Below are 14,440 nucleotides of genomic sequence, written 5' to 3'. Positions count from 1 at the left end.
TCCTCTTATTTTCTCTCCCTTTTCATCTTGTGTCCATGAATAAGCGACGTCGATCGAATTTGTCGTTACACGTCACATTGTACGACGGACATTAATTACGTTAGGGTAAACTCGTCGTGTTCAGAATCAACCGACCGTATCCCGCATATTGCCATATCCAAGCGGACTGATTAGCGGGCCACTCTGTGTATCGGTTCTTCCCCACCCCCTTCCTCAGATGCTCGTTCACCCTCTATGTACAGTACGGTGAAATCGCTGAAATCGTTGCCAGTCGATAATTAACCGACCACTTATGGATTTAGAGTGAGGTCAGTGTCACGTCAAGCTCGGCGAGCTTGTTATGTAAGAACCGTCTTTTCATACGAGAGCACAATTGTACATATACATATAGACGCACATGCACACAATGTATACTATGCGTGTATACAGGGTGTTTGGTTACAATGGAACAAGTTCATCGGTCTCGTTAATTTCATAATGATCTCATTATTTATATGTCGGGCAAACGAAAATTCAGCAAAATCAACTTCTTCGTTTTGTAACTTGGTTTTTCTTTTTATTAGTAAATGTTTCACGATAGAACGACCATCTCGTCAATTAGCCACGTAATTGGAAACGTGATAAGTGTCGTGTATATGTATATAGTGATTAGCGGCGTGTTGATTCCCTGATATGTAATCAGCGATTCTTGTACTCGAGATAGAGAGGAATGATACGACGTCGTTCCTGTGTCACTGTGTCACCGAATCTGGGGATGATGCTCTTTCTGTTCCGTTCTGTGCCACGCAGAGAGTCTACAATAGAAGGTATATTGTAATATGCGAGCACTCGGTAAGTGGTATATCCTATTTGACCTTATTCCGGAGTTATAGTCCGTTTTTGTGCTCCAATAATCCTCTGGCTTGAGATAGTGTAACTAGCTGTTGTAAGGATCATTTACAAATAATGCTGCTTAGACGCATCACGCGTGCCCTCAGTGTGACGTATTTGAACCGAAGGTGATTTATGGTGCACCGTTGCACGCTGTTGCGCATACTCTGGCGGCGGGAGCTGGAAAAATAATTTGGAGACAGGTCGAGTGGAACGTATGTTTGCTGGTTGATCGAAATCACTGGGGAGGATCACTTACTTGCTTTATGAGCTCATCAATCGTTTCATGTTTGAAGCATGTTTGATACTTTAATTCTTCCGTTGACACGAGTATCAATGTGTTAGATATCTTAACATTAAAAATGTTTTTGAATAGATTAGTTAGGTTAGGTTAACTCAGTGCTAAAAGTATTTCTGGAAAATTTGGTAAAAAATTCGTCCGCAGGGAGAATTGATAACACGTGAAAATGAAATATTGTTTGTTGGTAAATCCACATTGGCAATCTGTTAATGATGAGCGTAACGAAAGGAGCTGCACAAGATCGTAATAAATCAAAAAGTTCGCGAGAGAGAGAGAGAGAGAGAGATAAATTCGTAGTCTGAATGAGCCAAGTTCGTTGCACGGGGCATATAATTTCGACTCGGGGCAGATATCGTTGGTATTCGGCAGATTACCAAGAGCTCTCTTAGTGTCGTTAGCCGTACCGAGAGAGTGAGGTCAGCAACGCCACGCCACTCAATAAATCAGCTCGGCCGCCGGTGCCAACGGAGATGCCTGAATTCTGCCACGTGATCCGTCAACCGAGAGTTGTGAACCGGTAATGCTCGGCTATGCCCCTCTTCTCTCTCGCGAATATATTCGCCACTGGTGAAAATCGACCGATGCTCGCGAGAGAGGACAGATATCAACCGAGCGGAACTCGCGACCTATTTTTTTCCCCTCCTTTTTCACCCCCAACTTTCTTTCTCTCTTTTTCTCACTTGCTTTTTTGTTTGCCCTCACGCCCACCCACAATTTTTCTCGCGTTTATAACTGCGCGACGAGACCGTCGTTACCTTGACACTGCGCGAAACAATTGTTTCCACGTGTATGCATTTCTGTGCACACACGGTGTCCTAAGCAAAACATATTCTCCTCATTTCTATATGCACTGCATAATGACGTTTGGAATACCGTCTATATTATATACAGCTAATCGAAAAATTGAGCGTACACGCATATTATAAGTATGTTTATTTAGCTTGAGGAAACATCTACTGTTAATTTTGGTACACTGGTATTAGGTTTAATTTTAATTTGTCGCACAATACATATATCGTTCGTCATTCGGAAAGAATTTTCTTTCTCCTTCGACTGCTTCTGTTTTGTAGTGTACCAATTACATTACCGATTTCCCGAAGAGACTTCCCTTTGGAATATAAATTAACAATAATTTGCCGAACAGAAACGTCTGTTTCGTAATGTGTTCTGCGATGTTGCGTAGTAGTCTTTCTATAATAAAATTGGAAAACAAATGCATAACAACATTCATTTTTAGGAGATTCCCATTCTGTACGCTCAATTATGCGTCGGTAAAATCGTTGCATGTTTGGAAACAATAAGGGAAAAGGAACTAGTTTACTTTTTTAAAAAAATTTATTTAGCAGTCGAATTTAAACAGTAGTACAGTAAAAGCTGTACGCTCAATTATGCGTCGGTAAAATCGTTGCATGTTTGGAAACAATAAGGGAAAAGGAATTAGTTTACTTTTTTAAAAAAATTTATTTAGCAGTCGAATTTAAACAGTAGTACAGTAAAGGTAAATATTTAAATTTACTAATTATTGCAATTTTCTTTGCTATATGTTAAGAAATATAGATTCAGTACGAGTGTACACTCAATTCTGCGACTAGCTGTAGTTATATGGTGTAGGCAACACGAATTGTATCCACTTACCATGATTTCTACTTTTTCTCCTTTGTGAGAACGTTGCATTTTTCATATTTTCTCATAGTAGGTAAATAAGAATCTTTGATCGAGTTACCGTAGTTGAAAGTCGATTATCTATATGCGATTAAATCGAAGAAGCGTAGATTGATTTCCGTGTTCCTACGAAAAAAAAAAGATGGCGTAACAGAGGAATGGAATTTTGTTGGATGCCAGTTGTTATGCTTCAGACTATTTTGCGTCTGTAATTAATGAAACACTCGAAGGCAATATGTAATTCATTCTATTAGCAACGAATATCATTTCTATCGCATACTGAATTACAGGATATATCGCGATCCCATATCAACCGTCGCGTAACAAGGTGGAATATTTTAATAATAAACAGGAAAATTCTCGGCTGCGTATTTTCTGTGTGTGTGTGCGTGTCGCTTTTTGGTAGATTTAAACATCAATACGAGACGATAATGCTGTTAATTAAATAAAACGCTACCCGGTGCAACGTGAAGATTTGCATTATATTTTTATCTGGTTCGATCTCTCGCTCTCGATTCATTTTCAGATGCACGCCGGATAGATTAATTTCGAAGCGGTTTAAATTGCTTGTTAACCCGTGTAAAATTTATTACTCGCGTAGTGGCCACCCTGCTGCACGAAAAAACGATATCGGAATAATTCGTACACTTGAGATAATTGTATGTTTTATTTTACCTTATGAATGTTTTTTAAAGAATTATTTTACAAATTTTTCATCGTTATCACGTTATTCATATTGGTTAATTTTTGCACGTAAATATTTCCTTTGAGCACAGTCGGAAGGGAAAAGGCAGAAAAAACGATGTAAAGGGTTCGTGCGCGCTCTCGCGAATCGATACGGAAACGACAAAAGGGATGTGTATCGATGATGGACGAAACACGGTCTCGTGCACCTGCACGACGAGTTGACCCAGTTCCTCCTCTTCGTTTATAATTTGAACGCAGAAGAAGGCGAACGCTTTACTTTCAGATCTCTTTCTCCGCGTGGACTCAGATTAATCTCTCTTTCTCTCTTTCTCTCTTTCTCTCTAGTTAGTTGGAATCGAATTAAAAACCCTGACGCGAAACGTAATCAATATCTGCAGTTTCATACTTGCTGACAAAAAGGAAAGAAAAAACCCTATGATCGAGTAGACGCAATTACATGGTTGTTTTATGTGCAACTTATTTGTCCTACATCTTCGACGAACCCTGTTTAGTTTATTCAACGAAATTTTGAAAAAGAAGGAAATTTAAAGGAGAAAGAATTTCGATGCACGCAAAATGTTTCCTAAGAGTAGTCATCCGTTTTCTTATTAACGGTATTGAAGCAAGAAAATTAAGACTATCTTTAAATTAGCCACCATTTTATCGTAGTAAACCGATAAAAAAGTAATATCGGTTATTTCGATATTTTTTTCGTTTTACCTTTTTAAAGAAAAATCCAGGCTAAAGTACAATTATTTTCACGCGGAAGCGATCGCGGTCGGTATTATCCGCAATAAACGTTGCACGCTGGAGTAATGGCGGCCACTTATTCTCAAATCATCTGAATTACGCGTGTACCTTCGAAACCGGCGTGTAGAACGTCAATCGGAAAAGGCACGAGCTATGTAAATCGACGAGAAATATTTACGTCTGAAAATAATCCAACGAGCATAGTCGAACTATGATCGCTTTATCGCTGTATTTACACCACTGTAAATCTTTTTACTGCCACTGATTCTTTCTTTCCTCCTTTTTTTATACTTCTTTTCCCCTCTCCTTTTCTCTCCAACAACATCTACCGCCCTCTTTTCTTCAGCCTTCTACTGCTTTCTCCCTCTGTTTTGTTTTCATAGAACTAAATTCATTTTATTGGTCGGTTGGACCAACTGGATGAAACATGAACACAGCCGCTGAACGCTGACTGCATTTCTTTTTTTCTCTTTTTTTTTCATGTCACCACATTCTGTTCGCGTCACTTACCGGTGTTAAAATACATAATGCACGATAAGGATCTCTCCTGCCGAGAATTAGTCGTGTTCCCGCTCGTTGATCGACATCGTTACATTCACGAACCTCTGTTTTGTAAACAGTTAAAACGTAACCTAAAACAATCACGAGACGCCTGATGAAAACTGATGATGTTTTGAAAATTCTGTTTAAACTTTTGTTTTAAGCTTTTCTAAACACTAAAAAATAGTTTTTTTTTTATAATGTACCTTTTTGTGATACACGATTGATGGTGTTAATTTTCATGTAGCTACAAATTTTGAATGACAGTTCGCATGACCGCATTCTCTCCGTTTTTTGGCGGGATTAACAAATCAACGGAAACGTGGAAAGAAGACGCGAAGACGGTAACTCAGAATATAAACAATGCTACCATGATACATGTTTACTTTCGGATAATTTTTGGACGTGGGCCAGCGTCGTTTCACGCTCAGCACGTCAATTTCGTACTGGCAAGCAGCCGAAATTTTCGTCAAACAGATGTCCGAATGACTGTTATTATCCGCTTGTTAGAAACAAGAACGGAGAATGCTTAATCTTGATGCTAGTGATGCCCGCTATAAATGAAACACTGTTGTCAAATTTAATAACCAACTCTTGATATGTCAGATCGATTTATATTCACATTTCCCGCGCGAATATGTTCTATGGAAATGCACCTCAACGATCATATTGTAGATAATGTTAACCTATGCAAGTTCAAACAATGAAAATTCATAATTTCGAATTCATAAGGAAAAAAATCGACTTTTAAATAGTGCGATTTAAATATTTTATATAACCGTTTCCGGTTTGGCCGTCACGGCTAACGTTACTTTATTAATATGTATTAATGCAATTTATTATAATATCGATTTTGCAATAAGAAATCGATTTTAAAATTTGTTGAAGAAAATGGAAGTTTTGCTGACATGTTTAATTTTTGCTACTCTCCATTAAAGTTTATCAAATGTAGCCTATGGATGAATCAAAATGATATAACGACCGATATAACACATAGAAGACAATTTATTTAGAATCATCAAATCGTTGAGTAGAAGAGCTCACATATTAACGTCGCGACCAAATATACGCAAACTGTGAGTAGTAGCTGAATTAGAGTCCGATCGTGTCAACACCGAACGAATAGACGTGGCAACGTTGTACGGACGAGTTTAGTAGCCGGCTAGCCAAAGCACGGAGTAGCCGACCGGTGGAACGTCCGCACGTCCGGGAACGACCTTCCTTTACTCGTCTCGTGTCGAGGAACCTTACCTCCCGGACTGCCAAACAGTTCTTTATCTCCTTTAAACCAAGAATTTTTTATCTACATAGGAATTTAGATCTGCTATATATTTTTCTCTGTTGTGGATACCAGATGTCAAAAAACATTTTTTTTAAGATTTTTGAATACATTTTTTTTTTAAGTTTTAACATTAATATTTCTGTCTCGGCATATAACCATATGAAGTCATTTAAGTAGAACGATATTGTGGATATATTATTTCAAATATTTACATAATTTTCTATTACTTATCGAGATATTCATGCGAGACAATGAATAGTTTAACATCTAAATTATCTCATAACAGTATGCATTCAACCTCAGAAATTCTCTTCGCAACCTGTAAATTAATCGAAAATATAATTGTGGTACCTACTTTTTTTGAAATGTATATTATACGTCAGGGATTTATTCAATTAATTCACCTCAGCTACGAGGAATACGTATGTAATCTGACCGCGGTACACGTCCTAGGGGGTTTCACTTCGCAGTTGGCACACGTGCGCAGGTAGAGTATGGCTTTTGCTAGGTGGTAGTTTTTTACACCGCGAGCTCTAGTGGCTTTTTCCCATCGTTTCTTTGGTAGCCAACCGTACCATTGGTAGAGGGAGAGAGAGAGAGAGAGAGAGAAGAGGGGAGGAAGATGAAAGAAAAGAGCGTGAGCGGGTACACGGTTATCGGAAAAGGAAAGTAATACCCGAGAGTCGCGAAAGAGAAGTCAGGGTTCGGGCTTCGTTCCTTCCAGCTGGCCTGGCACAGCAAAGGAGGCCTTGTCGCGCGGCTGCTCGTTCGGTCAATGTCTTCTCTTTCTTCCTCGCTCTTCCTCTCTGCCTTCCTCGTCATCCCCTTCTCCACTCTTTTCACCCCCCACTATCTACTCGATCCACTTTTTCCCTTTACCTCTACCCCGCTCTCTGCCTCTTTCATTCTCCCCACTATTCGTGTGCTGCATCGCGCACACGATACACGGTGCTGCCTGTGAATCCTGCTGTCATCTTTGCAAACGCCCGTCTGTCTTAGAGCCTCGAATTTTGAACGAAAATCAGTCTATCATCGACGTATATCCGACGGATATTCTCTCGTTCAGGAACGGCGGAAACCGCGTTTATCGCGATAACGGTATTTAGGTGCACACAGAGGGAAACCGAGAAAAAACGAGGAGGAGGGGGGCAGAGCGCCACCCGTTCAGAAATGTGCACTGACATCGCGGTTTAAAGGCACCGACGGAAAGGCGTTCTCATACGCGGCTGCTTTTTCTACTGTGCGCGCACCGTGTTGAAAGTTTCGCTTCGCGCTTCTTACGCGAGCTGACGATTCGTCGACGTGTTCGACTTGTGATGAGAAAATAGATTTTATCCAATTTTTTCCCCTTTTTTACGCCGGTGTGTAAATCTATGGCAGAAATCGTGTGGCAGTGTTTACCATACGTGTTGAACATATAATCGTTTGCTGGTTGGTCGATTTTTGTACGTGTTGAATGCAAGCGAGATCAACGATACATCGATATATTGGTCTGTTTATATTGGATACAATGTATGATCACAAAGAATGAAATTTGATTATTTTAATTCGCGCTAGTGAAATTAACGATTGCACGGAGCCTATAGCGAGGATTATGTTACGTTTATCGCGACACCCGCTTGCAACAGCATCATTGGTTTCATGTAAATAATGACTGTTCTCTTAGAATGTAATCTTACGTTCTTAAAAATGTATGTTGATTACTCCCCGAGTTCATTGCATATTTTTAAATTGTTTTATTGTTAAAAAATCATATTTGTTTTTTGTAAAAAGTGAAAAACTCAGAATTCAAAAGTGAATTTTTTTTTTAAGTAATTCAAGTGAAATTCATTCCTGGAATATTTTAAAAATGTGTTATTATGCAAAAATATAACTTGAACTTTTTTATGATTACAGAGTGCAATAAAGCTAGCTGGTAAAAATAATGTCAAGAAGTTACATACGCTACTATCAATAGTGGAAGAGAAACCAAAAGTGGATACAGGACAGAATAATAGACACAACGAGCATCACATCAAAAACCATTTCAAGCACAACCATTATTCACACAATTCCATACTGACACCTTCGACGATCAACCAGGTAAGTTTTAGAGGCTCAAAATTTCATTAATGATTCAGTGTAAAATAGAAGTTATTTAAATGTACTTTGCTTAATTTGCAGGGCCTAGATGCAGGTACAAGTGACGATAGTGGTAGAGCATCTGAACAATTGCATGGCCCTGGTATACCTAGGGATTGCCAGGACGCTGACAGTTCCAGGGACCACCTCAGCGATGTAAGTAATGCTAATCATAAAATGATTATATTCTATAATCTTCAATCTTTCTAATACATAATGTTGAAAAAAAACTTGAGTCTTGAACCAATTCTTATTTTTGTGCAATTTTTACTGAATTTGCAGGCTAGCAGTCATTGCAGTTCGGGTAAAGGATACATCGTAAGTATTTACAATATAGAGATAAAAACATTAGTTACACTTGTTAAAAGCTGTTGTAATAATTTCCTGTTATTTTCTTCTGTTATTACAGTGTGATAGTGAAGGAGAAGACGATAAGGTAAGTAACAGTTTTACAAACAGTATATACTCCAAAGTATAATGATTAAACATTATTCTTTATTTTAGGGCTCGGATGCTGAATCGATACTCTTTGAATCTTCTACCCCACCACCCCTTGCACGTAAATGTACGTAGCGTTTAAATTCGTAACACGCTTTCGTATTATAAATAATTATCTGAAATCAATTTTTATCTTGTAGACGAATTGCCATCGTCTTCACCACACGTTTTGCCTCCAGCAAACGGGGCAGGAGGTTCACCTCCAGACACGGGTGGACAAATTTCTAATCCAGCAACGGATGCTCCGGCACCTATACCACCTCCTGTGCCTGCGTCTGCACCAGTTCCAACAGCGCCAAGTCCTCCCAGTCCTACTCTACCCCCCCACATATCCCAGCCACCTGTAAGTAAATGTCTGTCATTTTTCACGTCGCCATCTACAAGCGTAATATACATCCAATTGAATGTATTTTCAGATGACTAGTCCATTGGCAGCAAACCCACGTGCAATAGCTCCGCAACAGCGGCCAGCTTCCCCTGCTCTGCCACCTCCCTCCTTATCCCAACAGCCTCACACTACAATACCCGCGTTACATCCACCGAATGTACCCCTCGTTTCGTCGAGTCATACAACTAGTCCTGCGGTAGCCAGTTTAGGTGTTACCCCAGCAGCACCATCAAACGGAGCTACAACTACGAGCTATCCACCATCGATACCCATGGCTGCTTATCCTCAAACACAACCATCTTATCCACCCCTCTATACACCGTATACTGCTCTAAATCACAGTCCATACCTTCCACCTGCAGTTCCGTCTCCCTCCCATTCTGCTTCTTCACGAGCGGAAGTGGTAAGTCGCATAATTTTACATACTTGAGGTTTTTGTTAAAGATTTGAAGTATTTGTGTGAAATGTTAACGCTAATAATTTTCCTTTGTAGAGAGGAAGTAGAGCTTCCCCGTGTACTAACATAAGCAAACAACAGCCTATAGGAAATAATACCACAAATCACAATACTCCTCTAAGCGCTGCCACTACAACATGCGTGTCTACGATAACTAATACTGTTACTACGGCGAATACCATTGCTCACAGAGACATGGTAGCCTGCAGTTTGACTGGAAGAAACAATAATTCACCTCGTGGACATAGCCCGAATCGAGAAAGGGATAGTTATAGGTATACAATCTTGTAATGGTACATATCTATCTGTTTATTGTAATAAGGATCTTACAGTGGTGTTACTTATTATAGCAGTAACGTCAGTAGCCTAAGTCGAGGTAGCATAACGCCTGTAAGTGTGCCAAACACATCTTCTCCAGCCAATTCTAGTCTACCTGCTTACACCAAACCAACGCAAGGATGGATTGGGTATGAATTAAAATCAAAATTACCGAACTCTTTCGTTCAACTAACTTTTTTTTAAAACAATTTTATACATATATATATTTTTTTTCATATATAACTTACAGTAGCAGCACAACTTCACAATTGTCTCCGGCAACAACAACATCAGTTCCAAGGCCGACTCCTCCACCAGTACCACTTGGCATGCACACGTTTCCGCCGCCAATGTTTGCGGCACCGCTACCACCTCCCGTGTCCAGTTCCAGTCCTCACACGTCACTGCCTTCATTACCACCGCCAACGACCAATCCCAATCCATTTTCTGCCGAGTCACTTTTTCAAACAAGTAAGTTTATAAGCTGTATCTCAAGTTTGTATTTGGGTTGTCGAGTTTTTTTAAAGAGTCTTAAGGAAAGAGAGGTAGAAAAGTAAAAGTTCGGAACGAATGAGACACTAACCGAAAGAAGGGGTGACTCATGTCGCAGGTCAGACAGACCTGTTAAGGCGAGAGCTTGACAATAGATTCTTGGCATCCCAAGACAGAAACGTCGGAGTTGGAGTTGGCAATCTGGGACCGCCCCCATATCTTAGGACAGAGATGCACCATCATCAACATCAGCACACTCATGTACATCAACACACGACACCTCTGCTTCCACCGACGGCCGCGACTACTTTGTTTCCACCCCCTATAGTACGTAATGCCTTCTACTGTGTCCACCTTGTCATAATAAACTTTATTCTTCGAACATTTGTCTCTATAAAATAATTTTTTATTCTCAGTTCAAGGACATCCCAAAATTGGGAGGTGTTGAGTCTCCATTTTTTCGTGGGAATCTAAATCTTTCTAGTTATTCTGGCTTTAACGCTGGCCTCCTGCATCCCGGAATTGGCCCACCTTCAACTCCTTTTGTACCTCCGAACCATTTAACATCATTTGCACCAAAGGTAATTCTTTTATCAAATATGAATTAAAAGATCTATGAATCAGCTAGTTTCTTACACAGAAATGTGATGTATTTAATTGCAGAAGAGTGGGAAATGGAATGCAATGCACGTACGCATAGCCTGGGAAATTTATCATCATCAACAGAAACAACAAGCGGAAGCAAAGGCGGGAAGTGTCGTTAATACTAAGACAGAACTATTGAGACCACCAGGTCATCTTTATCCAGGAGGCCCAGGCAGTGGCCTTGGAATTGGAGCACCTCCTATGGCACCTCCATTCCCGACTAACATACCACCAGCTCACCCTGCCCCACCTCCACCTCATCCTGTTGGTTTCCTGTCTACACCAGCGTCACATTTAGGTAATCTTTCTACAAATCATATACACAGATGATTTTAATTATTACAAATAGAGTGGTTTAATAATGTATGGAAATTGTTACAGGAACAGGTATGTCACCATTTGGAAGATATCCATCAACATTTGGCGCTCCGAATCCGAATTTCCCCGGTCTTTCTAGTTTCCCACCGTCGAGAGAAATGCCACCATTGGGTGGACTCGGTTCTGTGCATGATCCATGGAGAGGGTACGATTTTAATAATTTCTTTGAAAAAGAAAAATGCCTTCACTACAACAACTAACTGTTTCTTGACATTTTTTTTTCGTTTAGATTACAACGAGCCTCTACCGGATTTCCACCAACTACAGCAGTACCGTGGAGTCTAAAACCGGAACCGCCGGCGATTGATAGACGAGCCGAACTCGAAGAACGCGAACGCGAACGTGAGCGCGAACGTGAACGTGAGCGTGAGCGCGAACGTGAACGAGAACGTGAACGAGAACGTGAGCGCGTTAGACGCGAGAAGGAAAGGGAACGAGAGGAACAGCGCGAAAGAGAGAGAAGGGAACGTGAGAAGGAAGAAAAGAGGAAACAGCAGGAAGCTGAACGAGAGAGGGAGAGGAGAGACAAGGAGCGTCGAGAGATGGAACGACGAGAGATGGAGCGTGAAAGATTAATGCATCAGAACCGGCAACACGTGGTCGTGGCTCGAGAACGGTCACCTTTAAGGAATGGATCTGCATCTATTGAGGCTGGAGAGGTACGCGTTAAAGAGGAACCAAGAAGTAAAGACGACGAAGTAGTAATGCTTCCAAGACCACCAGGTCCTGGCCCTGGAGCAGCGTCCACGACAGGGCCCGGTCCAAGTCCACTGCCTGACACGAGGTATCATCATCCTCATCCTCATTCATACCTTGCAAGGCATCCTCACAGCATGCCTACTCCGCATTCCATGCCAAGAAGTATGCTTCCTGGTTTGGGTGCACACCCGATGCAACATTTTCCACCACCGTCAGGGCCTACTGGACAACCAGGTGGCCCTTGGGCTGGAGATCCCTTCAGGGACTACCGTTACGATCCATTGCAACAATTACGTTATAATCCATTGATGGCTGCAGCTGCATTTCGAGCAGAAGAGGAGGAAAGGGCTAAACTTTACGCCGGTTATCCACCACCACCTGTAAATTCACTGAGAAGCAAGGATCCAAGTCCTGGACCGTTAAGTAATCTACACATGCATCATAGAGCTGGACCTGGACCAGGGGTACCAACGCGACAATTAGAGCCAGCCTTGATGCACGCGGATATACACAAAAAAGAGGACACCTCCCAATCCCGATGATACATCCTCCCCGCGTCCTCGGCTTCTGCAACTGAACGCACTAAAGGGTCAGCATTCTGAGCATCTCCGTAAAGTTTCCGAGCCCCTGGTGCTGATATTTTGCTAATGGAGAAGAGGCGTTATTTAAAAAAATTGTACATAGATTATATAATATTTATAGTTATTGAAAAAGTAAGTGCGATGATGAAATACAAAGAAGACGTGTAGGACATTTGAAAGAGTAAAAAACAAACGAAAGAACGAGCGCGGAACGTACTCGTATGAATGATCATTAACGAAAATGCCTTGTTCGCGATCGCGGTGTTCCGTCTAGCTACATTGAGGTTATGTTAGGACGGTTCGTCGTTACAAACAAACCAAGGCATTGATTTAAGGTAATTGTGGTCACAAAAATAAAAAGAAGAAAAACAAATGACGATAATGTTATGTGATTCTCCGCAAGTTTTCGGGGATCTGACTGTTTATAGCGATATAAACTTTAATCATTACGATAACTATGCGTACAGTTTAAAAACAAAAAAAAAGTATCGTGTGTAATATTATAGATATTGTAGAATGCGAGACGATGCTACGTAAAAAAAGAAATCCAAGTTAAGAGAAAAACTTAAGCGGATCTCTAACCATTACTCAAAAATTATTTAATTATTTATTTATTGCGACGTATAAACGAATCTCTACTACTGACGTACGGATACGATCGTAAAACAAGTTGCCCTAATTTAATCGATATAATATAACAAAAAAAAGGTTATGAATTTTCTTTTCTTCATAGAGATTAATTTGTACCATAGGAATAATAGTTAAACGAAAAAACAAATCAAGAGAGGGCAAAAGAACAGGTATCTTTGGCTTTTGGCAGCACACTTTGGCAGCTTGCTTTACCCTTTTTTTTTTTCTTTTAATTTGCATGGAGATTAGAAATGCACTCTGGTGCTTTCCTGTGATATAAAAAGTAAGACCATTCAGAAGCATTGCAATTGTTTTTCACAACGTAATTTGTAAGAAGTAAAAAAAGTGACAAATGCAAAATGTAAATCAAATTCTTTTTGGATAAATTGTAAGCAAAAATGATAACTTGTACTGCTGAAGTACATGTTTGCTGTGAAACAAGAGAGAGAGAGAGAGAGAGAGAAAGAGAGAGAGAGAGAGAGAGAAAACTTTGTATTCGTCGGGAAAAATATAGGATTTGCGAGTAAACAAATACAAAAGCAGTTTGTCCGTGCCAAGGTGCTTTAATCAAAAAACATTTAACGCTATGTAGAGAAAATTGCAACTTCTGATTTTTGTACCTATCGAAATTGAAAAAGAAATATTATTTTGCACCCTTGTTTTATCGTCCTCTCTATTTATCAGCCATATACGTCATGTGACCAGAGAGTTAATTCGAGATCTCTCTTAAAAAGTAAAAAAAAATATTCGTGCCATGGACCAGGTTAAATTCGAGAAACCCTGGTAACGCTAAAATAAAAGAAAGGATACTTACTTCTGTCAAGTAATCAGGCTCTTTTAAACTGTTTCGTTTATACTGTAAAGTCATCATAAAAGTGTATATTATTATATAATTAACGACCATATGCAATTTAAAAATTGTAGATATTTTTCATCGATGCAAGGTTGCAATGTGATGCAATGATTCTGTTCTTGTAGATATCGCGAAGTATAAAAGAGGATTTTGTGTGAATAGGTTTTTTCTAAAATTGATTCTTTGTAAAAGGGTCTAATAATCATAGTTTCTATCAAACCTGTTGTTTCTAGTACTTTTACCAAGCCCGAAACATTTTACAATTCATAAAGACCTCAGAAAAAAGAA

The 14,440-nt window shown here is 39.9% G+C and overlaps 1 protein-coding gene across 4 annotated transcripts in view; it reads left to right on the top strand.

Moving 5' to 3' along the window:
* LOC108571660 (nascent polypeptide-associated complex subunit alpha, muscle-specific form-like) overlaps positions 1-12,832 on the top strand; it is a 23,236-nt gene extending 10,404 nt beyond the window's left edge. The window contains exons 2-16 of one of the 4 annotated variants that reach the window (XM_017933755.1): positions 7,989-8,174; positions 8,256-8,369; positions 8,496-8,531; positions 8,623-8,649; positions 8,718-8,778; positions 8,852-9,054; positions 9,128-9,502; positions 9,593-9,831; positions 9,910-10,023; positions 10,125-10,345; positions 10,467-10,693; positions 10,783-10,947; positions 11,030-11,309; positions 11,393-11,534; positions 11,619-12,832. In XM_017933755.1, the coding sequence (XP_017789244.1) occupies positions 7,989-8,174; positions 8,256-8,369; positions 8,496-8,531; positions 8,623-8,649; positions 8,718-8,778; positions 8,852-9,054; positions 9,128-9,502; positions 9,593-9,831; positions 9,910-10,023; positions 10,125-10,345; positions 10,467-10,693; positions 10,783-10,947; positions 11,030-11,309; positions 11,393-11,534; positions 11,619-12,630 (3,402 nt within the window). In that variant the 3' untranslated portion in view covers positions 12,631-12,832. Of the gene's footprint in view, positions 1-7,988; positions 8,175-8,255; positions 8,370-8,495; positions 8,532-8,622; positions 8,650-8,717; positions 8,779-8,851; positions 9,055-9,127; positions 9,503-9,592; positions 9,832-9,906; positions 10,024-10,124; positions 10,346-10,466; positions 10,694-10,782; positions 10,948-11,029; positions 11,310-11,392; positions 11,535-11,618 lie in introns of all 4 variants that reach the window. The other 3 variants (XM_017933757.1, XM_017933756.1, XM_017933754.1) reach the window with 3 other exon arrangements.
* The last annotated feature ends 1,608 nt before the right edge of the window (positions 12,833-14,440 follow it).

This window comes from Habropoda laboriosa, unplaced genomic scaffold (assembly GCF_001263275.1).
Source record: "Habropoda laboriosa isolate 0110345459 unplaced genomic scaffold, ASM126327v1 scaffold123, whole genome shotgun sequence".
NCBI lineage: Eukaryota > Metazoa > Arthropoda > Insecta > Hymenoptera > Apidae > Habropoda > Habropoda laboriosa.
Note: the sequence above shows the minus strand (reverse complement) of the source record. Positions and strands in the feature narration are given on the sequence as shown.